General features: G+C 43.9%; 1 protein-coding gene across 2 annotated transcripts in view; it reads right to left on the bottom strand.

Annotated features, from left to right (window-relative positions):
* LOC105034400 (F-box protein SKIP19) overlaps nucleotides 1-25,771 on the bottom strand; it is a 49,508-nt gene extending 23,737 nt beyond the window's left edge. For both annotated transcript variants that reach the window (XR_012141518.1, XM_010909545.4), the window contains exon 1: nucleotides 25,092-25,771. Coding sequence is in view for 1 of the 2 variants with exons in the window: in XM_010909545.4 (XP_010907847.1) it covers nucleotides 25,092-25,456 (365 nt within the window). In the remaining variant the exon portion in view is untranslated. The remainder of the gene's footprint in view (nucleotides 1-25,091) is intronic.
* Nucleotides 25,772-26,355: the final 584 nt, after the last annotated feature.

Here is a 26,355-nt window from a genome sequence, read left to right as displayed (position 1 = left end):
CAAGGTGCGGTTAATTTCTTATTTTATTCACCATATCTATCTATCTTATCTATATTAGAAATGCATGATTCATATACCTTGCATGCCAAAATTTTGAGAATAACCAATTTTCTTACAACTTTTAAGGATAAGATTGAAAAAATTGCATGCATCGAGGTCCAATTGTAGTTAGTCAAGTATCAGCCAACATTACCAATTAAAAGCAAAATGACTTTACACTTCATCTCTCTTTGATGATGTAAATGCCATGCATTATATACTTACAATCATCAAGCCATTGCAGGTGATAACAACAGTAATGATTATATACAGCAAAGTTACTATGTAGAAAAATGTTGAACAGTAATCTTAGAGTATCATTAGGTAGCTTATCACATTGATAAACTATATCAAGTATGGTTCATATTACAATTGACTAGTTATGAGCATTATTAAGTCATTCTCATACATCTAAATTTCCAGTATCATGTAACTCAAAAGGTTTTATCCTCTTAAAGGTGAATTATAAAGACTAGGAAGTATAACACCTGCACATCTATATATCATCAAGATCACTAAATTTCAACTACCTTCGGACTTTAATGATATTTCAATTTTTATTCTTAAATAGTTTTATAACTTGTTAGGATTACAGAAAGCTTCAGCTGAAGTATTGAAAACAATTATGATTTTGGATCAAAACTTATGATTTACAAATTGTGAAACAATGTCCAAAGAGATTGAGATTTAATCAAAAATGAATTGATCATTGACCAATACTTGGAGCATGTCATTGGTACAAGTCGATAGAGTTAAAAAATCTCAAATTGGAGCATACTTAGTAATACAGGAAGGATATATTGGCTTGGAGATAACAATTCAAAGTAAATAATTTTTACATGGTTTACATTTCACTGTTTTCTATACAACTAGAAATGAAAATTAAAAGAAAAAAGTATGAATGCTGTTGACTTTGGAGGCAAATGGTACAGCATTGGGCATGCAAGAAATTTGTCAAGCCTTCTACAAAGTTACGAGGACAAAGGAGATATATACCTAAATGAGAAGAAATTAACCTTTTTGCTAGCAAAAACGAAACTTGAGTTCAAAGTAATTTAAGAAAGGGTATCCAACAAAGGATACTTAATTGGGAATTTGTAAATTTGCTGCCTTGAGACACAATGTCTGTAACTTCCAAAACTACAATGATGAGAAAACCTTGCCTCAAGAAGAGGTATCTGACCTTAATTTCCAAGAGAACTTTTATACTTCTGACTTGAATTATAAAAATCTAGAATTTCCAGCCTGGATTATGTGAGATTAAAAAATCATTCCATGTGAAGGAATTAGATAATTGGATCATCAAATCATTGAATCAGATAGAAGACCTCATCCTCGTGAGGTTGACTAATTAAAGGAGCCATAAAAAAAGAAAAAGAAAAAAAATGATCAAACAGATCACTGGTTTCAGCTTATCAATTAACCTTCCAATCAGGATTGGACATCTCAATGATCTAATCTTAAGTTGATTAGCGGCCAAAAGAACAAATAGACAGATAGCAGGTGTTCTGGTTGAAAGTTTGAATATCTGACAGTTTATGAGGGTGTAACTTAAATATAGAAGGTGACCAGGGAAAAAGTTGGTGGTCATTTAGACCACAGACTTATCCAGACAGGAAATTGAGAAAAGGGATGTAATAAGAATCTCGCTCTTAGAATTAGGAAACTTGAAGTATCCACTTTTGGAAACTTCTAGAAACTTGCTAGAACCTTGAAATTCACTAGAATCTTAAACATTTTCTTACTTCAAGTGTTTCTTAAATATCTACTTTCCTAGACATGCAGCCACACTAGGGGTGGCAATCGGCCGGGTCAGGTCAGATATCGGTCGGGTCGGATCAGATATCGGTCGGGTCGGATCAGATATAGGTCGGGTCAAAAATTTGCCAAACCAAACCCAACCTATTTATTAAAGGTCTGTTTGGATGTCTAGGACTTATAAACTTAGGATAAAATTCATGATAGAATGTAGGATTTGATCCTATAGGATTACACATAAAATCCTATTGCAAGAAAAATCCCATGTAAACTAATTCTATCTTATTTTGGATGATAAATTAGGATTTTCTCTCCTCCCTTCTTCCTCTTCCCCTCCTCTCTCTACCCATTCTTTTACCAAAATAATAAACTTATCATTATCAAAATATCATATTAATCATTATAACTATAAAATAATTCATATCAAGAAAAGCTAACATATCTTCATATATCTTTAGATTTAAAATTAAAACTCATTCAGGATTGGGACGGACTTGAAAAAATTGCCCCTATGGATTTGGAATTTGCCCCTTGAGTACCCGCTAGTCAAATCCAATTATATATATATATATATATACACATATGTGTATATATACACATATGTGTATACACACACACACACACATATATATATATATATTATAAATTTTATAAAAATTGTGACTATGGATGCGATCCGATCCAACCCTTCTTATCTAGCCGACCTAACCTGACCCGATCTGACCTGACCCTACCTGATCTGACCTGAAGTGGGCACTGGGTGGGTAATATGAAATTTTTAATTGCAAGATAGGTAAAGATATTGGCCGACCCAACCCATAATCGATTGCCATCCCTAACTCATTTAGCAGTACCTTATAGGATTTGGGAAGAGTTTGGAATTTAAAATTAAAATTCGTTCAGGTTTAGGATTTGCCCCTCAAATATCTACTACCCAAACGTAATTTTATAACTATATATATTATAATTTTTTATAAAAAAATAAATAATAGGAGAATATGAGGATTTGAATCCCAAATTTTTAGATGACCTAACCACTACCTTAACCAATAAGCCATGATTATCTAATTCTAAATTGATTGATAATATATTTATACCGGTTAAACTCTTATATATAAACACCCACACAAAACCCTAGCCATCGTCTAAGCTTCCCTATTCGGTCGCTCCAAGCCACCCACCCGAATGAGACTCCTAAGAATGGAAAAACAAATAAAAAATAGGGGAAAAACATTGGAAAAATCAATGAAAACAAAGAAAAGATGGAAAAACTTGAAAGGTAAGACCTTTTCCCACATAGATTGATCATTTTTTTCTTTTCACTTCTTTTTCTTTTCATGTCATATTGAATCTATTATTGGCAAGCGAAGAAAAAGCTCCGGTTTGCCACCGCGACTGCTGCCGCACCTACTGCCACCACCATCGGGACAGTCTCCTTCGAGGTCGCCAACACCATGTCTCAGGCTGTCAACCTCTATCGCTCCCTCTCCAACTCCGAGATCACACGCCTCCAGTCCCAGACCATCGCCTCCCACGCCGTCCGCCTCCTTGTTTACACCAACGAGTCATACCTCCTCTTCCTGCCTCTCGCCGAGAAGCTCAACGACCTCAACCACATCGCCGCTGCTACTCCCAACCCACTCTCCTCGGCTTCAAGCACCTTTTCTCCAATCTCCGCGAGCCAGATTGATGCAGCCGGCCTCTACTTCCTCTCCAAAGACATGGACAGCACTATCCACCTCATACTTCAAGAGTCCATCGTACCTCAAGAGGGGCTGATAGCCCAAAAAACCATGGGATATAAAAAATGACATATTGAGAACATTATTTTTATCTGATGGGATAACTATATTCCTATAAGACAACCATCCTAAGGATTAATCATCGAAATATTTAATCCTAATCTCTATTGGATTTTTATCCTTGGGATTGTTAAACCCTATAGGATTGACCTAAATCCTATTCTGTCCAAATAGGCCCGAAATGGGTGAAAAATCTATATCTGAACCCGACCTATTTACTAAATAGGTAACTTGACCCAACCCACATAACCCATTTATTAAACATGCCAAATCAAGTTAAATGGATCAAATAAGCTAAATGGATTAGACAGGTTAAATAGATTAGAAACAGATTAAGCATGTTTTAAACAGATTAATGGATCGAGTTATGACTCGATCCAATTATTAAATGGATCAAAATAGGTTAAATGGGTCAGAGGTTTAAATCTGAACCCAACCCATTAAATAAACAGGTCTAGATGGATTGGTCCTTAAATTATAGGCTGGTTGGCCGTGCCCATACCCATCCTATATCCATCTCGACTCGAGTCAAGAAGCGGTGCAGATCGGATAGATAAGAGAGATGGCATCAGATCAGGTTGGATCGGATAAGGACTTTTAATGTAAACATTGTAAAATAATTATAATTTTGAAAGAGGGACTAAGATTAAGATTATATCGGTCGATTTTAGGACAGGGCACATCGTTACCATACCCGATCCGAATCCATTTTGGATTTTTTTTTCTAACACCCATATCCACCCTGGATTCTAATTGGATTGGCTAAAGCCTACTTCGAGTTATAATCGATCGGATAAAATCCACCCCATTCAGGTCAGATCAAGTCAGATATCCGGTGAATGAGCTAAAATTGCCATCTCTAATGATAAAGGAGTGAATTTGTGATGTGATCAAATCTTGATGAACAAATGGAATACTTGTTTTCCTCTTAAAGAAAAAACTTTTGAACTCATAGATTGGTAGGCTTAAACATGAATGATTCGATACTTCTTTCATCCATTCATTGAGTGTCCTATTCTATACACAAATTTATAACCAGATGAAGACTACAGATAACACCAGTATTGCTTTTAGAATTTCCAACCATATTTTAGAATTAGATGATTCCTCCAAGAATATGTGACATACGATGAGAGAGAATGATGAAGACTGATTTGTTTCTCTTTAATGTCTAATGTCCAAAAGGTATTGAACACCAACAAGCATATATTGAGATGTCATTGTGGAATTGTTGGAATTCGGAGTTTGGTGCATACATATGTATTTCAAAACTTTTATTTTCTAAACACTGCAGCGGAGAATAAGATTGAAACACTTTTAATCTGAATTTTGCATGCATAACAATATAAAACTACATAGATCTATTTCATATGCTGAAATTGATATATGCTGAAATTTAAATTTTGATCAAATTACATACCTGTTTCGCAATCCCTTTCTTCAAATCTGGATCTGAAAGAGGCGAGGCTCTCTATTAGCTGCACAAGTGTCCGGCCTTTACGAGTATCCACTCGGGATCAGCCTAGAACAGTCCTCTTTAATCTGAATTTTGGTTCTCCAAAATTCAGCCTGCTGAATCTGAACGAAGCTTGGATCGCAATCAACACTTGATTTTTCTCCTTGATCTTCTTCTTCTCTTCTTCTCTAGAGTTTCTTCTTGCTATGTGCTGCTATCATATATTAGAAACCAACAAGAAAGAGACACCCAAACTCCTTTGGACATGGAACTCTTTGGGACGCGCGTCCCAAGGAAGGAGTGTATAGAACACCCAAGAGAAGAGAAAGGGAGAGGAAGAGAGGGCATAGGGAGAGCCTTTGGGTGTGAGAGGCTACTAGTTTTAATGCTCTAGGGACTTTAGGGGAGGTCCCTTTAAATAGGCATAAGAATTGAATCATATTCTATCTCATAATATAAATTCTACTTGCATTAGGATTTCTATTAACTTAAGTTATCCAACTTACATTAGGAAGCCCATTAGGCGCCAACTATTGGAGCCCTTGCACCTATAATTAGACACCCCAAAACACACCCAAGAGATGCCCTATATGAAAACAAAAGGCCTTCTAATTAATGGACACGCCCAAATTGATCAAATCAAGGTGGCGCCCCATAATAACTATCAAGGAGATTCATAAAGGACTTGCACCCTTAATTTATATGATCCATAACCTTAGACACCTAACAATTGGAGTCTCATGAATCTTATTCATATAGATTATTAGCAGGTAATTAAGTCAGAATTAACTTATCAAATAAGTAATCCCAACGAAAAGAAAAATTGGGTCCAACCATGTGCTAGCAAGGTTACCATAAACCCAATGAATTTCTCTAAACCCAATTAACACTTCATAAGCTCAATTACTTATTCCAGACATAATCCATTTGTTGTGTGATCTTATAGGTTCAATTCTATCTGATAATGAGACATACAATGATCTCTATCATCGTATCATTGAAATTCTTTTCAATGGATCGGAATAATTTCACTCTAACTCAACAAGGATTGTCGATCTAGAATAACCCTAGTGAGCTCTCACAATCCACTAGTGACACCTAGCAGTATGTAGTCGCAATCCAGTAGAACTGAAATGAACCTCTAGGTGTAGTTAACGTGTGATTCAGTCCCTGTATCGTGAGTTCTGACTAGATGGCAGATCATGGATAAATCATCAGACCTTAACATCGGTCATATGATAGATTCAATCAGCTTAAGTCCATATATGATTCTATGGAAACTCTTTTCATCAATTACACTGCTATGACCATAGACTTAAGGACTCAGCCTCTTAAATCTTATAGGACTACTCCCTTCTGTTAGGATCGATAGATCCCATCTTGATGCACACCCTACTCCTACAGTGGACCAACTGTCGCCAACATTCACTACAAGGGCTCTTCGAGATCCATGTTGATGTGTCAGTCAAATTCCAGCAGCCTCACTGCGAGCAGTAGTGTCATCTCAGGTCAAAGGACCAGTCATACAACTGCAACATCGAGAAAGTCACTAACGAGTGAGCAGACATCCATGTAACTTCTCGTATTGGTCACGCTCAGTGCTAGTTGTTCTCTAACAACCACCTGCACTCTCGCTCCAGTGTCTCTACACTACAGACTCGAGATCCATCTATCCGAAGGAAGCGATTCGTGTACTGATCTATCCGGATCAATCACCATCTCCATGATGATCCTATGATCAGGAGCAATTTAAGAATTAACCATCAATACCACGTGTCTCAAATTTTCAACTGTTTGAGAATATGTGTCATCATCTTGTTAATTCCTTGGATGATTCATGGACACAGATATGAATGGTAATATAACTGTCCAATAAGTACAAAATCATGTCCTAGAAATATGAAATATGTCAGCCAAGTTTGACTTCCAAGATATACATCCAACAATCTCCCACTTGCACTAAAGTCAACCTGCCATGTACCAAGCTCTGTCTTCACAAGACAAGCTATAGTATTAGGCTAGCTAAGTGACTTACCAGTGGATCATCCACATCACATGTGGAGTTTGCTTTTTGCACCTTTATGTATTTTTACTTGAGGTGGTCGCGTGTTCTACTGCTCTATGTGCTTGGATATCTGGTGAGACCTAGACTTCTTAGCAAAAGCTATGGTGCTATTGTCTTTGCAGTATAGTGTCACGGCATCTGATGGCACGACAACCAATTCTACAACTAACATTAAAATCAGAATGCATCCTACACATCTACAGCGTACTCAACTTTCATTGATCGATTATTTGAAATCTTTCCAAAATATCGACATAGGAATACTCCCATGATATAGACATTCTACCATCAACATCAAACATAAAATCTGAATTGATGTATCCTCCCACTCCTAGCTTTGATCCTTCTTCAAATTAAGAACATATCCTTAGTTCTTCTCAAAAACTTAAGGTCATTTTCACAGCAATCCAGCACTCTCAGTCTGGATACAACTGATATCTACTTGTGACATTCACAGTATAATCAGTTCAAGCACTACATGGCATACAACTATGCCCGAAAGGGTAGCAGACCCCTCTCCGAGATTTCTATGCTAAACTCTTTCAGCATCTACTCTCTGTACTTTATCTGTGAAAATATAAACATCCAATTGCATCTATCACTATAGATCTTTAAGATACTTGCTTTATGTCTTTTATAGAGAAATTTATATTCAACCATATTTTGACTGATATCAGTTTTGGACACTCTCAATGACCCTTTTTAAATCCATAATTTCTCATATCTGATCAAACAATTTGACTATTCCAACTCCAAGATTTCTTATAGACTTTGTGATCTCCTATCACAAGAAGTGAAATCCATAAGCTATTCCATAGAGAAATCTTCAGAAGATTTCTACTCAGGAAAGCTATTTCACATCTCTTTCTAAGAGTCGATGTCATGCATCGCCTCGTTGTAGGTTCTAGGATCATCTCTATGCTCTCCATCTCCCATGAGAAATAACTTTCTATACATTCTCTGCTAAGCTACCCGAGTATCTTTCGAGAGGATTGGAGATCCTACTATATGTACGAGGTGGAGGAGGAATATACTTCTACTGGCTCATAGGTTCTTAAGGTCCCAAGGCTCGCTGCTCTTCAAAGACACTCTCTTTGAGCTTAAATTTCTTCCCACTGCTTCATCTTGATTAAATAAGTTTCTGAGAAGATAGCAATGGATCACAATCACATTATGATCTTTTCAGAAAGTAGTATCCCAAAATCTTTTAAGATGAGCTTTATAGACCTATCCTTTAACATATCCACCTACTGTGCTAAACACAGACTGGACATCTCTGAATCTCAGAATAATCAAGATTCAGTTCTCACCATGTCATATCTTATATGGTGTGCTAGGAACAGGTTTAGAGAGAACCCAATTTCATAGAAATAAAGCATGTCCCTAAAAAAATATAAATAAATCAGTGAATTTCATTATGGACCAGATCATATCTCATATAGTCCCATGACTCTTCTTATCTCATTGAGCTGAAATTTACTAAAAGAGATCCAATATGAAACAATACCATTTTATGAGATAATCGAGAAATTTCTTTCAATAGTATTGCATTCTCGATCCGATCGAAGTACCTTCAGAAATTTTTCAATCTATTTCTCTACTTACATCTGAATTTTTTGAACCTTTCAAAAATTTCAGATTTGTATCTCATATACAAAATAAAGACAACTCCTTGGTTAGCACATCACATGGGCTACACACATCAAATGTGTACAAGGATAAGTATCTCAGTGATCCTTTTCCTCTTGTCCCATAAGAGTAACTTGATCATATTTTCTCAAAGAGATGATGCACAAACTAGATTTGACTCAACGATCTATGAGCTCAAGCCCATATTTTTTCAGTTTGTTAATCATTTCTTCTCTAATATGACTTAGCTATAGGTTCCTCATATATTTTAAATTTTATCTCAATTTTAGATCTCTCAGATCCAATAGCATTCACTGATTGCTCAATTAAGTTCACATATGCATCAACATGCAAATGATAGAGATTGTCTCTAAGAACTAAATCCAAACGATAATCGTAAAAGACAGATACCCATGACCGCAGCAGCAACTGTTGTCCTATAGCCAATTCAAGGGTTACTTCCTCAGCCCTCTACCTATCAATCGACTCTATACTAGAGTCTGTAGCTCAACTAAGAGAAGAAGAAATTGTAAGGACAGTATTGAGCAATTTTGACATACCTACTCTAGGTGTGTCTTTGTTTCTTTAGGCTCTTCAGGTATTTACCTCTGAACTCTTTCAAGATTTCTTTGTTATCAACACTTTGATCAATTCAGATAAAGTGCCATGATGGTCTTTCATATAGTAGTTTACTATAAACTATCCATATAAACTAATCAGGGATCGCAGGATCAAATTCATAAGCAATTCCTTATGCATGATCATGTCGAGCCTTTTAAACTCTTTAATATCTCCGATCATTATCAAATAACGATCATAGACTGACTGTCCATCATGCATCACATGCGCTGTGCGACTCTGATCATCTCACAATACTTGTGGATGAATCAACATGTCATTGACAGTGTACATGTACTCATACATAGCACCTATCTTTATTGTCATTGTTTATCCACTCGTCAAGTATAGCTCGTTGACTATGGATTAGATGGGTTGTTAACATTAAAATAACCTGATAGAGAACATTGCTTAATTTTTTCAAATTAAAAATAATTCTTAAGTTTGTAAGCCAGTCTATGTATTCGATTTTGGTTAATTGGTTGATATCTAGGATTCAAGCTAGAGGGTTGGAAGCTGACACAATGAACAGCAGAGAGCAAAGATTCTAATTGGGTGTTTGTATTTATTTTATAATTTTGCTCTAGAGACTTTTAGATGTAAAAAGAAACTTCCACTATTTTATCAAAACTCCTACACTCTCCGGGTGGAGAAACAAAAATCCTAACGCGATAATTATATTTCTAGTAGGTGCTGCGATCTCACCGATATCGTGCACCTCACCTAACAATTATTGGTAACACAAATAAACATCAACGTGTGGACAACTCTTTGCCCAGATGCTTTTCTAAGCATATTGCAGCCACTTGGTTTCTAAGTCATGTGGGCTCACCTAACAGTTATTGTCCGTACTTCTTAGTTAAGTCAGACCAACCGTTCACAAACAGATGTAAAGCCGTCATTGGATCCCTCACCTAACAGTTATTGGGTTCAACCCCATCTTTATCCCGCAGCAACTCTTTGCTAATAGAGTGGTTGCATGTTCTTGATGCAACTGAACCACTATAACCAGTCAAGAACAATCAACACCGATAGCACGCCCGCACATCTACAACGTGGAAGACCTTGGAATTAATATTTTGTGGAGAGATTTGGATTTATATCTCATCTAATCAGTCATCACATAACTGATGTAATTGGCATGGGCTAAATCAAACCACCAAGCAACTATATTTGTGACTCAATCTTTCAAAATGACCAGGTAAGTGGAGATTAGTGGGGGTCCCCCGTTGCTTTCTTTAGACACTAATAAATTGACCAGATAAGCGAACGGAACCAATTAAATAACCACCTTTCAATTACTTGCCTTAGACACCAATTGGACAATTGATCAGAATTGGTTAGCTCAAGTGAATCAGGCTCAAATCAACAAGCCAAATTAGGTCTTTAGGTTAATCGATTCTACATATGAGACTCAATCGATTTGATCAACAACAATTATATGATCATTAACTTAATTGATCTAACTCAATTCAACACTTGACTCGATTTAACCAATTACTTAATCGAATTAGACCCACATGTCCCAAATCAAAAACCTTAGATGTAATCCTATTACATAATCTAATTTTTTATTTTTTCATGACCAAAACCCTCATACATAAACACAAATTTCAAATTCTAAAATCATGTTTCAGATCTAAATACTTTGCATGAAAGTAAGTATTAAAACATGAAAACAATTTTCAAATTCTAACATACAAATATATATCATATATATGCATATAAAATCAGATCTTAAACAAAATTTCAGATCTAAACATGATATCATATATCTCATATACTAATCATAGATCAGATTAAAGCCAAATTTATGATCTAAATATGCAATCATATATCATACATATGAATCAAAATTCAGATCATAAAAAAAATTCAGATTTCATGCATGTATCTATTTCACATGAACTAGAACTCTTTCTAGATCAATTTTCAAATCTATGCATGCATCAACATATCAACTATATATTCTAGAATTAAATCTAAAATCAAATTTCAGATTTGAAGATCCATCCATACATCTCATGTATCAAAAAAAAATTAATTTTAAAATATTTTCAAAAATATGTATATTAAAATTCAGCATACGAAAACTCGTGACTCTGATACCACTGTTGAAATTTGGAGTTTGGTGTATGCATATGTGTTTCAAAATTTTTATTTTTTAAACACCGCAGTGGAGAATAAAATTGAAACACTTTTAATCTGAATTTTGTATGCATAAAAATATAAAACCACATGGATCTATTTCATATACTGAAATTGATATATGCTAAAATTTAGATTATGATCAAATCACATACTTGTTTCTCAATCCCTTTCTTCAAATCTAGATCAGAAAGAGGCGAGACTCTTTATTAGCCGCACAAGTGTCCGGCCTCTACGAGTATCCACTCGGGATCAACCGGAAATAATCCTCTTTAATCTGAATTTTGGTTCTCCAAAATTCAACCTGCTGAATCTGAACGAAGCCTGGATCGCGATCAACACTTGATCTTTCTCCTTGATCTTCTTCTTCTCTTCTCTAGAGTTTTTTCTTGCTATGTGCTGCTATCAGATGTTAGCAACCAACAAAAAAGAGGCACCCAAACTCCATTGGATATGAAACTCCTTGGGACGCGCGTCCCAAGGAAGGGGTGTATAGAACACCCAAGAGAAAAGAAAGAAAAAGGAAGAGAGGGCATAGAGAGAGCCTTTAGGTGTAAGGGACTGCTGGTTTTAATGCTCTAGGGACCTTAGGAGAGGTCCCTTTAAATAGGCATAAGAATTGAATTCTATTCAATCTCATAATACAAGTCCTACTTGCATTAGAATTTCTATTAACTTAAGTTATTCAACTTACATTAGGAAGCCCATTAGGTGCCAACTATTGGAGCCCTCGCATCCATAATTAGACACCCCAAAACACATCCAAGAAATGCCCCATATGAAAACAAAAGGCCCTCTAATCAATGGACATGCCTAAATTGATCAAATCAAGATGACGCCCCATAATAACTATCAAGGAGATTTATAAGAAACTTGCACCCTTAATTTATGTGATCCATAATCTTAGATACCCAACAATTAGAGTCTCATAAATTTTATTCATGTAGATTATTAGCAAGTAATTAAGTTAGAATTAACTTATCAAATAAGTAATCCCAACGGAAAGAGAAATTGGGTCCAACCATATGCTAGCAAGGTTACCATGAACCCAATGGATTTCTCTAAACTCAATTGACACTTCATAAACTCAATTACTTATTCCAAGCCTAATTCCTTTGTTGTGTGACCTCACAAGTTCAATTCTATCTGGTAGTGAGACATACAATGATCTCTATCATCGTATCATTGAAACTCTTTTCAATGGATCGAAATAATTCCACTCTAACTCAACAAGGATTGTCTATCCAGAACAATCCTAGTGAACTCTCACAATCCACTAGTGACATCTAGCAGTATGTAGTAGCAATCTAGTAGAACTGAAATAAACCTTTAGGTACAGTTAATGTGTGATTCAGTCACTCTATCGTGAGTTCCGACTAGATGGCAGATCATAGATAAATCGTCAAACTTCAACATCGGTCATATGATAAATTCAATCAGTTTAAGTCCATATATGATTTATGGAAACTCTTTTAATCAATCACACTGCTATGGTCATAGACTTAAGGACTTAGCCTCTTAAATCCCATAGGACTACTCCCTTCTGCTAGGGTTGATAAATCTCATCTTGATGTACACCCCACTCCTATAATGGACTAACTGTCGCCAACATCCACTACAAAAACTCCTTGAGATCCATGTTGATGTGTCAGTCAAACTCCAGCAGCCTCACTGCGAGCAGTAGTGTCATCTCAGGTTAAAGGACCAATCATACAACTACAGCATCGAGAAAGTCACTAACGAGTGAGCAGACATCCATGTGACTTCTCATGTTGGTTACACTCAGTGCTAGTTGTTCTCTAACAACCATCTGTACTCTCGCTCCAGTGTCTCTACACTGCAGACTCGAAACCCATCTGTCCAAAAGAAGTGATCCGTGTACTAATCTATCCGAATCAATCACCATCCCCATGATGATCCTATGACTAAGAGCAATTTAGAAATTAACCATCAATGATACATGTCTCAAATTCTCAACTCTTTGAGAATATGTGTTATCATCTTGTTAATCCCTTGGATGATTCATGGACACATAGATATGAATGATAATATAACTGCCCAATAAGTACAAAATCATATCCTAGAAATATGAAATGTGCCAGTCAAGATTGACTTTTAGGGCATACATCCAATAGGAATATGGCTTACAATGAGACAGAGAAGCAAGAACTAGCACTTGTTGTTTTTGCTGCATGTGAATTTATTGATAAGCATATTTCCACTCTTTTTTATTTTATTTAATCTGTTGATATTGAGTTGAGGTGAGCCTCACTCTATGGAGAAAATTTTGATAAAAATATTGATTAAAATACCTCACAATCAAAATAGCTAGTAGTATTTTATCAAGAATAAGAATAGACATTTCAGATATTGCAGGTGTAGATCAAATCTGTGCATTGAAAAATTTATTGGTGATTACTTCATCATTATCTGGATAGATATCCCTTCACCCCCCCCCCCTCTCTGTGTGTGTGTGTGTGTGTGTGTGTTTGTATGTGCATGTACACATGCAAATTTCAGCAATAAAACAGGCTTCATTGCTTATCAACCACATTATCATGTTCATCCCTTAAGTAACAAGTAGCGGTCATAAATCCCACTTAACAGTTAACTTCTACCTACCAATCAATAATATAATCATAATTAATAAGCAGCAGAAGATCACCATTTTCATCCTAGGACATCAGATTCTCCAATGCAAATGTTGTGTTAAACCCTCAAAAAAGAAACAACTACAAAGAAAAATATCACTAAAACAGCCATGCCAGTCAATTACTCTTTTCACGCACTTATTCACTATATTGCACGCTTGAAGAGGCCTAAAAAGGACACTGCAAATGACTCCAATGACATGATTACTAGATCCTAAGAAATTTGAAATAGGACGAAGAACCAAAAAGCTAACTTTTAACTCTTGGTTCTAAGAAAGTTATTATTTACCAACAGTATTGAATTCACATATATTAAAGACTGTTGGATATAAAATACCCACAACCGAAGTCCTCAGCAGAATCGGCTCCTACAGGAGCCGGGCTTCGCCCTCAACTCCAACGGCTGCAGACAGACTTCGTCCGGACTCCTACGGGAGCCGGACTCCGCCGACAACTCCGACCGCAAGCAGACTCCGCCCGGACTCCTACGGGAGCCGGGCTCCGTCCTCAACGTCAACTGCTGGTAAACCCCATCCGGACTCCTACGGGAGCCGGGCTTCACCTTTAACTTTGATTGTAGGAAAACTTCGTCCGGACTCCTACGGGAGCCGGACTTCGCCCTCAACTCCAACGGCTGCAGACAGACTTCGTCCGGACTCCTACGGGAGCCGGACTCCGCCGACAACTCCGACCGCAAGCAGACTCCGCCCGGACTCCTACGGGAGCCGGGCTCCGTCCTCAACGTCAACTGCAGGTAAACCCCGTCCGGACTCCTACGGGAGCCGGGCTTCACCTTTAACTTTGATTGCAGGAAGACTCCGCCCGGACTCCTACAGAGGCCGGACTCCGACCGCTGCCGAGCTTCAGCCGATGGATCTGCGCCCCCTGGCGGCCCTGCTCCACTTCCTACAACGGATTCCGCACAGCTCCATCACCCCTGACAGGCCGCAGTAACGGTCGCAGCCCTGCTCCACTCCCTGCGGCGGACCCTGCGCGACCCCATTACTCTCTGACAGGCTGTATCAACGGCCATGATTCTGCTCCGCTCCCTGCGGCAGGTGCTGAGTGGCTCCACTACTCCCTGACAACTAGCGGCAACGGACGCCGCTCCACTACCCGCAACAGGCTCTACGTGGCAGGCCATAGCGATAGCCACGGGTCTACTCCACTACTCTTCGCAGCAAACTCCGTCTGACCCTGAGCAGCCCACTGCCAGACGGTTACAGATATCGCCATCAATCCGTTACCTCCCCCGCCTATAAAAAGGGGGACCCAGATACGTTATTCCATAAGCTCATTCCTCATCTCAAAACTCTGCTAAATTCTCCGTTCGAGCACTCCATTCTTGTTGAGGCAGAGAACTGACTTGAGCGTCGGAGGGTTTTGCCGGAGCAACCCCACCTCCGGTTTAGACTTTCTTTGCAGGTCCCGGCGGCGACCGCGGCTTCCCCGACTCCAGCTTCTCCGGCGCAAGCGGATTTTTGCACCAACAGGATTGGCGCTAGAGGAAGGGCGCGTGTCTTCGCAATACCCTTGTTCTTAAAGGAGCGCTCAACGGATCCGCTTCCGGCCATCTTTTCTGGCATCCACTCCTTCCCCCATCTGATGCCTTCTCACGAGGCCTTTGCACAACTGCCTCCGGCTATGGTCGCCGATAAGGAGTGGCCGGATGACTGGCCCCTGCCGGATTCCGTCAATGCCATCTCGGGAGAATCCCGGCGGGAGACAACCAACATACCAGCTGCATCCCCCAAGCGGCAAAAAGTTGAAGAACCCATAACTTTTACCGAAGAAGACACCCAGGGAGTCCAATTCCCTCATAATGACGCGGTCGTAGTTTCCCTGAATATAGCGAATTACGACGTCCGTCGCATTCTCATCGACAACGGAAGTTCGGCCGACATCTTGTTCTACGACGCCTTTTCAAGGATGTCCGCTCTTGGCGGTCATCTGAGACCGATTTGCTCCCCCTTGATAGGGTTTACCGGTGACGCCGTTCCGACGGAGGGAATGATAGCTCTAACTGTGGCCGCGGGTCAGTATCCAAAGCAGTCCAGGGCTCTGGTGAATTTCTTGGTGGTAAAGGCGCCATCCGCCTACAATGCAATCCTTGGCCGACCCGGCCTCAATGCTCTCAGAGCTGTCGTTTCAACCTACCATTTGAAATTGAAGTTCCCCACCAACCAGGGGATCGGAGAGGTCCGGGGAGACCAAGCCCTGGCCAGACATTGCTACAACATCGCCTTGCAAAGAAGCGACCGGGCTGACCCCTATCCCGTCGATGGATTGGATGCTCGCGACGACCTCACCGAAGAAAGGGGCGGCCCAATCGAAGATCTGGTACCAGTTCCCCTGAATGATGGGAACGCGGAGCATGTGGTGTTAATTGGCTCCAGCCTGGGGGAGGAGGTGCGGACGCATCTTATTGATTTCCTCCGAAGGAACGCAGACGTTTTCGCTTGGGTTCCGGCGGACATGTCAGGGATTGACACGGAAGTCATGGAGCATCGTCTAGCGGTCGATCCTAAGCATCGACCGACAAAAGAAAAAATCCGGAATCATGCCCCGAAGAGGCAGAAGGCGATAGCTGAGGAAGTGGATAAGCTTCTCAGGATCGGATTCATTAAGGAAGTCAATTATCCTGATTGGATTTCCAATGTTGTTTTGGTCAAGAAAGCAAACGGCAAGTGGAGGATGTGTATAGACTTCAAAAAGCTGAATAAGGCTTGTCCAAAGGACAGCTACCCCCTGCCCAGAATCGACCAACTGGTTGACGCTACCTCAGGCCATGAACTCCTCACTTTTATGGACGCGTTCTCCGGCTATAATCAAATTAGAATGGCATCGGAAGATGAAGAAAAGACAGCTTTCATCACTAATCGCGGCCTTTACTGCTACAGGGTCATGCCATTCGGCCTCAAGAATGCGGGCGCAACCTACCAACGGCTGGTGAACAAAATTTTCAAAGAGCAGATCGGCCGAAACATGGAGGTCTACGTGGACGATATGCTTGTAAAAAGCAAGTCCTCCAGAGATCATGTCGCCGACCTCGAGGAAACCTTTGGCGCTCTTCGAAAGTACAGAATGAAGCTGAACCCAACTAAATGCGCTTTTGGGGTAACCTCAGGGAAGTTCCTGGGCTTCATGGTATCAGGGCGCGGGATTGAGACCAATCCAGAGAAAATTCACGCTATCCAAGAGATGACCGCCCCAAAGTCGATCAAGGAGGTTCAGCGCCTCACAGGGAGGATAGCGGCTCTTAATCGCTTCGTCGCGAGGTCGGCCGAACGATGTTTGCCCTTCTTTCAAACCCTCAAGCAGCCGAAGAACTTCTGTTGGACCTCTGAATGCCAACAGGCGTTCGAAGAATTAAAAAACTACCTCAGCTCACCCCCGCTGCTGGCAAAGCCTGAACCTGGGGAGGAACTATTTTTATACCTGGCGGTCTCTCCCATGGCCCTTGCGGCCGTCCTTGTCAAAGAAGAAACGAAAGTCCAGCGACCAGTCTACTACATTAGCCGCGTGCTAAGGGACGCCGAGAGCAGGTACACCAAATTAGAAAAACTGACCTACGTCTTGTTGGTTGCAGCTCGGAGGCTCCGACCCTACTTTCAAGGGCACACCATGACGCTACTCACCGATCAGCCGATCAAGGCGGTTTTGCACCGGGCTGACGCCTCCGGAAGAATGGCAAAATGGGCGATCGAGCTCACGGAATTCGACATCAACTACAGACCTAGACCAGCAGTAAAGGCCCAAATATTGGCAGATTCATAGTAGAGTGCACCATCCCAAAGGAGGCCGAACCTGAGCAAAGCAAGGGTGACGACCTAAAGTCTCAACCGAACTCCCCCAACGAAGAAGCCAATCCCTCCGATTGCTTTTGGACCCTCTATGTGGACGGATCTTCCAACACGGCGGGTGCGGGTGCAGGCCTGATTTTGGTCAGCCAGGAGGGAGTCATCGCAGAGTACGCTCTGCGTTTCGAGTTTCCCGCAACAAACAATGGAGCGGAATATGAAGCTCTGATCGCAGGATTAAGGATCGCCAAAGAGCTGGAAATAGGTCAACTCCGGGTACACAGCGACTCCCAACTAGTGGTGGGACAAGTCAGCGGGAGTTATGAAGCGCGGGAGGACAGTATGGCCAAATATCTTGAGAAAGTAAAGGAGCTTACCCCCGCCTTTAGCAGTTTCGACATTAGGCAGATTCCAAGGCTGGAGAATACCAGAGCCGATCTTCTCTCCAAGCTGGCGACATCGGCTCCGGCCGAATTGCCCAAAGGCGTCCTCTTTGAAGTTCTGAAACATCCGAGTACAGAAGAATCGCGGCCCGTAATGGAGATCGACCACGAGCCCAGCTGGGTCGACCCGCTGATAACCTATCTTAGAGATGGAGTTCTCCCCCAGGACGCGAAAGAGGTTCGGAAGCTCCGAAATCAAGCCTCCCGGTACATCCTTTGTGAGGGCAAATTGTACAAAAGATCATACTCCTTGCCCCTCTTAAGATGCCTCCAGCCCTCGGAAGCCGACTACGCTTTATGGGAAGTGCACGAGGGAGCTTGCGGAAACCATTTGGGAGCCAGATCTTTATCCCACAAGCTACTCCGCCAAGGATATTACTGGCCAACGATGCATCATGATTCGATTGAATATGTCAAAAAGTACGACCGATGCCAGAGATACGCCAACGTCCAGAGACAGCCCGCCACCGAGCTCACATCCTTGAGTGCCCCATGGCCTTTTGCACAGTGGGGGATGGACATCCTTGGCCCCTTTCCCATGGCGTCCGGACAAAGGAAGTTTCTCCTTGTAGCGATCGACTACTTCACCAAATGGGTTGAAGCCGAACCACTAGCAAAAATCACAGAAATGAAAGTACAAGATTTCGTCTGGAAGTCAATTGTGTGCAGGTTCGGTCTGCCTAGAACCCTAATTACTGATAATGGGCGGCAATTCGCGGGAGCAAAATTCGCCGAATTCTGTGAAGATCTAAACATCTCCCACAACATCACTTCAGTAGCCCATCCTCAGGCGAACGGCGAAGCGGAGGTGACTAACAGAACCCTTTTGCAGGGGATTAAGACAAGGCTTGAAAAAGCAAAAGGAACTTGGGCGGACGAGCTTTATCATGTGCTATGGGCGTATCGAACTACCCAGAGGTTACCCACGGGGGAGACCCCCTTTGCTTTAGCCTTCGGAACGGAAGCCGTCATCCCGATCGAGCTTAAACTCCCGTCGGCACGGGTCGTGGCATTCGACGAAGACCAAAATTCACAAAGTCTTAGAGCCAACCTCGACCTGCTGGAAGAAAGACGGGAGATCGCTCAGGTTCGAATGGCAGCCTACAGACAGAAAGTTGCTCGATATTACAACGCCCGGGTCAAGAACAAAGCCTTTAAAGTGGGAGATCTAGTGCTTCGACTAGCTGCTGTCTCGCAACCTCAGGACCGGGGGAAGCTCGCCCCAAACTGGGAGGGACCTTATGAGGTCAAAGAAGTAGTCCGGCCCGGAACTTATTATCTTAAGGAGCTCGGAGGAGCCGAACTCCCGCGACCATGGAGCTCAGAAAACTTGCGGATGTACTACCAGTAACTTCGTTTTAATCAATGATCGCATACCCGTACGTCTTTAGACAATTCAAACAAACTGTATCAAAAACAAAAGGGCAACCTCATAAAGTCGAAGGCCCGGTTCCATTTAGACCGGATGGGGGGAGAGGCCTTACGGCGCCCATATGTGCCCCCACAGCCCTGTTAGGGACAGGAGGAGAACCTCGTCCTAACTTGAGCAAAGTCGAAGGCCCGATTCCATTTAGACCGGATGGGGGGAGAGGCCTTACAACGCCCATATGTGCCCCCACAGCCCTGTTAGGGACAGGAGGAGAACCTCGCCCTAACTTGAGCAAAGTCGAAGGCCCGGTTCCATTTAGACCGGATGGGGGGAGAGGCCTTACAACGCCCATATGTGCCCCCACAGTCCTGTTAGGGACAGGAGGAGAACCTCGCCCTAACTTGAGCAAAGTCAAAGGCCCGGTTCCATTTAGACCGGATGGGGGGAGAGGCCCTACAACGCCCATATGTGCCCCCGCAGCCATGTCAGGAACAGGAGGAGGACCTCGTCCTGACATGAACAAAGTTAAAGGTCCGGCTCTTTTAGACCGGATGGGGGGAGAGGCCCTGCAACGCCCATATGCGCCCCCCCCAGGAGGAGAACCTCGCCCTAACTTGAGCAAAGTCGAAGGCCCGGTTCCATTTAGACCGGATGGGGGGAGAGGCCTTACAGCGCCCATATGTGCCCCCACAGCCCTGTTAGGGATAGGAGGAGAACCTCGCCCTAACTTGAGCAAAGTCGAAGGCCCGGTTCCATTTAGACCGGATGGGGGGAGAGGCCTTACAACGCCCATATGTGCCCCCACAGTCCTGTTAGGGACAGGAGGAGAACCTCGCCCTAACTTGAGCAAAGTCGAAGGCCCGGTTCCATTTAGACCGGATGGGGGGAGAGGCCTTACAACGCCCATATGTGCCCCCACAGCCCTGTTAGGGACAGGAGGAGAACCTCGCCCTAACTTGAGCAAAGTCAAAGGCCCGGTTCCATTTAGACCAGATGGGGGGAGAGGCCCTACAATGCCCATATGTGCCCCCGCAGCCATGTCAGAAACAGGAGGAGGACCTCGTCCTGACATGAACAAAGTTAAAGGCCCGGCTCTTTTAGACCGGATGGGGGGAGAGACCCTGCAACGCCCATATGCGCCCCCCCAAGAGGAAAACCTTGCCCTAGCTTAAGCAACTTCGACCGGTGGTAAGCCCAGCCTGGACTCCTACGGGAGCCGGGCTTCGTCACCAACTTTGACCACGTGACAGCTCCGCCCGGACTCCTACGGGAGCCAGGCTCCATCACCGACAGCTCAGCCCGGACTCCTACGGGAGCCGGGCTCCATCACCGACATCGACTACAGGACGACTTCGTCCGGACTCCTACGGGAGCCGGACTCCGCCGACAACAGCGACTGCCGGTAAGTCTTGTCCGGACTCCTACGGGAGCCGGACTTCACCTATGACTTTGATTGCAGGAAGACTTCGCCCTGACTCCTACGGGAGCCGGGCTCTGTCCACGACGCCGAGGAAGGCTCCGCCCGGACTTCTACGGGAGCCGGGCTCCGCCCACAACTCCAACTTCGAGAGGGATTCTCCGTTCGGACTCCCACAGGAGCCGAACTTCGCCTCGGCTTTAGCGGAGAAAGACTCCAAGCGAAAAAGGAAGGCAATGGATTGCAACAGTGACGATTGGAAAACAAACAGCGCCCGAGGGTGACAGAGGCTCGGATCCTCGAATTCAAGCCTTGGGAGGGACCCCGGACCCGAATGACCCCAAGCGAACCTGCGGCCATTGACAGAACGACAACCGGGTATCTTCGAACGGCGTAAAAGTCGAAAAGGAGCTTGGCAAATAACAACCCCACACGAATAAAAGAGGTCGTCGATGACCTTAGGACGACGTGAAAAAAACAAAAAGAAAATGAAGAAGTTCGACAGACAACTATTCGATGCAAGGTACAGACAAGGTAACAAAATTTCCTTTTCATTTAATAAGATATACGTTACAAGATCCGGTGGGTCGAGAAAAAAAAATATACATCATTGCAAGCCTCGCGAATACGGCTTGGAAAGGATATACCGGAGGCCGCTCCAAGCTACGAATTCCTCTTCCCGTCTCTGTCCTTCTCAGTCGCGTTCTCCAGTGCGTGTAACGGACCTATAGGCTCTCGTCCCGTCTCACTTCACTCCATCTCCGAAGTCCCAACCCTAGGAGGAAAAGGGTGGGATAGATTCCCGGGGGCGGTAAAGGCAGCGGCAGCAATGACGAAGACCTGTTTCAAGAAGAGCCGGAGTCACCTTGGAGGCAGCGGTGATGTCAAAGATATACTCCACCTCCGAATGTACCGCGACAGCCGCCACCCAAAATGTTCCGGCAAGGTCGGCATGCGCTACTTCCACCGTCCCCGCAACAAGTTCCACTGCCCCACCGTCGACGCCGACCGCTTCTGGTCCCTCGGCCCCGACGGCATCAAGGATCCCGCCACAGCTTGTGACGACAGCTCTGCCCTCTTGACCGGTATCACCTCGCCTTGCTACTCCGAAATTCTCGGGCAGAATAACTTTACCGGCGGCCCCCGTTATTAAACCCCTGTGGCTGAAGGAATTCTTCCTTGAGCCTCCTTTGAAACGACGGGGATCCTCACCGGCCGCTGTTCTCCTCCTCGCCTTCCTCCAAGCCCTAGACATCCCTTCAAGGATGGCCTCCGGGGTAGAAGACATGGCGTGAGAACCCCTTAGAGAAGAATTGGGGGGCTGAAGACGGCAAGGACTGATACGGGGGAAGTAGCGGAGTGGCTAGGCTCTCAGATGAAAGAAGGGTGCCGTCTTCTCGGCAGAATGAAACCCCGAAGGAAGAGCAAGGGGTTTAAATAGACAGCGAATCTGAGCGCAATTATGGCAGCGGGCGTATCTGGGCCAACTGATACATGCCACGTGTCCGGCATGTCCCCCTCATCGCTATCGAGGGTTGACCGTTCGCAGATTTCCGAAGCGCGACGCTTGGGATCGCGTTTCGGCGGGAGTTTCGAAAAGACTCTTCGGGTCACCTTAACCAGGAAAAGAACTCCGATATGCACACATTTAATGCCAAAATATCTGGGGGCGGCGGTGCGCAGAGCTCGAGGGGACGGTTTCGGCTGTGCCCATCTCTCTATACTTCCTTCGTTCGAAATTCGAACTCGGAAGTAGGGAGACTGGTGTTGGATATAAAATACCCACAGCCGAAGTCCTCAGCAGAATCGGCTCCTACGGGAGCCGGACTCCGCCGACAACTCCGACCGCAAGCAGACTCCGCCCGGACTCCTACGGGAGCCGGGCTCTGTCCTCAACGTCAACTGCTGGTAAACCCCGTTCGGACTCCTACGGGAGCCGGGCTTCACCTTTAACTTTGATTGCAGGAAAACTTCGTCCGGACTCCTACGGGAGCCGGACTTCGCCCTCAACTCCAACGGCTGCAGACAGACTTCGTCCGGACTCCTACGGGAGCCGGACTCCGCCGACAACTCCGACCGCAAGCAGACTCCGCCCGGACTCCTACGGGAGCCGGGCTCCGTCCTCAACGTCAACTGCAGGTAAACCCCATCCGGACTCCTACGGGAGCCGGGCTTCACCTTTAACTTTGATTGCAGGAAGACTCCGCCCGGACTCCTACAGAGGCCGGACTCCGACCGCTGCCGAGCTTCAGCCGATGGATCTGCGCCCCCTGGCGGCCCTGCTCCACTTCCTACAACGGATTCCGCACAGCTCCATCACCCCTGACAGGCCGCAGTAACGGTCGCAGCCCTGCTCCACTCCCTGCGGCGGACCCTGCGCGACCCCATTACTCTCTGACAGGCTGTATCAACGGCCATGATTCTGCTCCGCTCCCTGCGGCAGGTGCTGAGTGGCTCCACTACTCCCTGACAACTAGCGGCAACGGACGCCGCTCCACTACCTGCAACAGGCTCTACGTGGCAGGCCATAGCGATAGCCACGGATCTACTCCACTACTCTTCGCAGTAAACTCCACCTGACCCTGAGCAGCCCACTGCCAGACGGTTACAGATATCGCCATCAATCCGTTACCTCCCCCGCCTATAAAAAGGGGGACCCAGATACGTTATTCCATAAGCTCATTCCTCATCTCAAAACTCTGCTAAATTCTCCGTTCGAGCACTCCATTCTTGTTGAGGCAGAGAACTGACTTGAGCGTCGGAGGGTCTTGCCGGAGCAACCCCACCTCCAGTTTAGACTTTCTTTGCAGGTCCCGGCGGCGACCGCGGCTTCCCCGACTCCAGCTTCTCCGGCGCAAGCGGATTTTTGCACCAACAGGGGCTTGCAGCTGCTGGAGTTGAGGACGGAGCCCGACTCCCGTAGGAGTCCGGGCGGAGTCCGCTTGCGGTTGACGTTGTTGGCGGAGTCCGGCTCCCGTAGGAGTCCGGACGGAGTCGGCTTGCAGCTGCTGGAGTTGAGAACGGAGCCCGGCTCCCGTAGGAGTCCGGGCGGAGTCCGTTTGCGGTTGACGTTGTTGGCGGAGTCCGGCTCCCGTAGGAGTCCGGACGGAGTCGGCTTGCAGCTGCTGGAGTTGAGGACGGAGCCCAGCTCCCGTAGGAGTCCGGACGGAGTCCGCTTGCGGTTGACGTTGTTGGCGGAGTCCGGCTCCCGTAGGAGTCCGGACGGAGTCGGCTTGCAGCTGCTGGAGTTGAGGACGGAGCCCGGCTCCCGTAGGAGTCCGGGCGGAGTCCGCTTGCGGTTGACGTTGAGGACGGAGTCCGGCTCCCGTAGGAGTCCGGGCGGGCCTTCCGGAGCCGATTCCGCTGAGGACTTCGGCTGTGGGTATTTTATACCCAACACCAGTCCCCCTACTTCCGCTCCGTCCTCAACGTCAACCAAAAAGCTAACTTTTAACTCTTGGTTCTAAGAAAGTTATTATTTACCAACAGTATTGAATTCACATATATTAAAGACAATAACTGGGGTAGTGACAACAGGTTCTTCAGAACCAATGAAATTGTCAACTGAAAGGAGCAATTTCAAAATGTTAGAAAACTATTTGATTTATTTAGTACCACATATAAGAATAAGTTTAAATTTGTTGCCCGCACCAATAATCTAATAAGATCAGGGTTAATCGATTGGAAGAACAACACGATTTGACTTCTTGATAAAACCCAACAAATCATCATCAAATGTATTCAATCAGAACATATGATGCATTCGACCAGAGCATATATAGCAGGATAAGATAAATGAAATATACAATAATTGAACGCAACATAATAAACAATCCAATCATAGAAAAGAGATTCAATCGAGATGTATATCAAATGGCAAATGGTCCGAGATAAACCTGTCAGCAATGTATCGCAAGAGTGCATCACTCCCAAAGTACTCGCCGTAGAATTCCTCAACCTGCCCGTTGCTCCGATCCACGGCTTCCCTCGCCATCGACTCCATGTCGATCTGATTGAACAAGTCGGCATGGTACAGCATGTCGATGCACCGCCACAGCTGAGGCTCGTGGGAGAGCTGCCTCCACGGCCGGCACACCCACTGGGCAGCCATGAGGATCTCGATCGCCCCGATTTTCTGGAAGATCAGCAACAGCACATCGCGGGGCAGCTCCGCCCAGTTCCGCTCCTCCGCCGGCTTCGGCGGCTCCTGCGGCGGTGGCGTTTCCTGGCTCACGGCCGGCTCTTGGTTTAAAGGGTCCATGGCCTCCAGAGGTCTAGGGGTCTCTTCTCGGCGAACGATCGAACGTTTATCGGGAAACCTAGGGTTTGGGGGAGGTTCGGTTAGCGTGAGATTGGGATTGCTAGGGCGTGGTTAGGGTTTGCAGAGGATTGGATTTTGGAAATGGCGGACGACGGAGGTGCATCTTTACGGGAATTTTTTAGGGAAATCTGGGCCTCGTTCTCCAGACGAGTCGCATCTTTGGCGGGAATGTTTCGAGAGTGGGAGAAACAGTCATCGCAAAAAGAGCGGCAGACGGAGGGAGGGTCACCGACCACTAGGACGGTGGCTTCTAAAACGGGATACTGGCACGCTGTATTCACGTAAGATATAAAATGGAGGGCAAGATTCCACCGTCTGATTAAAGTTATTTTTTATAATTATTATTTTTAATAAAAAAATAAATTATTGAAATATCTTCGATTTTAATTCAATTTTACTTATATCTCTCCGTATGGGTGAAAGTGGTATAAATAATATCCATTCGAATCCATTTTTATAGCCGGATCCATACGAATATGGACAAAAATTTGATGATCTAATTAACATCCGTATACGTTTCCATATCCATAAAAAAAAAATAGATATAGATAGACAACTATCCGATTCATATCCGAATATCCGAATCTACCTGTAATCCTATATAATTTTATATAGTACTTATTAATTTTTAAAAGAAAGATATCATCATATAAATATGCTATTAACTTGATTTATCATCTATTTAGTAATATCTTTGATTTTGTGATCATAAAATTTAATTATCTAACTTATATCCATAATAATATCCATATTTTCAATATCCGAATTATATCCGTATCCGCATCTGAATAATCTCTGTATCCATATTCGTATTCATTAAATAAAATAAACATGGATAT

Source organism: Elaeis guineensis, chromosome 5 (genome assembly GCF_000442705.2).
Source record: "Elaeis guineensis isolate ETL-2024a chromosome 5, EG11, whole genome shotgun sequence".
In the NCBI taxonomy this organism is placed as follows: domain Eukaryota; kingdom Viridiplantae; phylum Streptophyta; class Magnoliopsida; order Arecales; family Arecaceae; genus Elaeis; species Elaeis guineensis.
The sequence above is the reverse complement of the archived record's forward strand: the minus strand, read 5'-3'. Positions and strand labels throughout refer to the sequence as shown.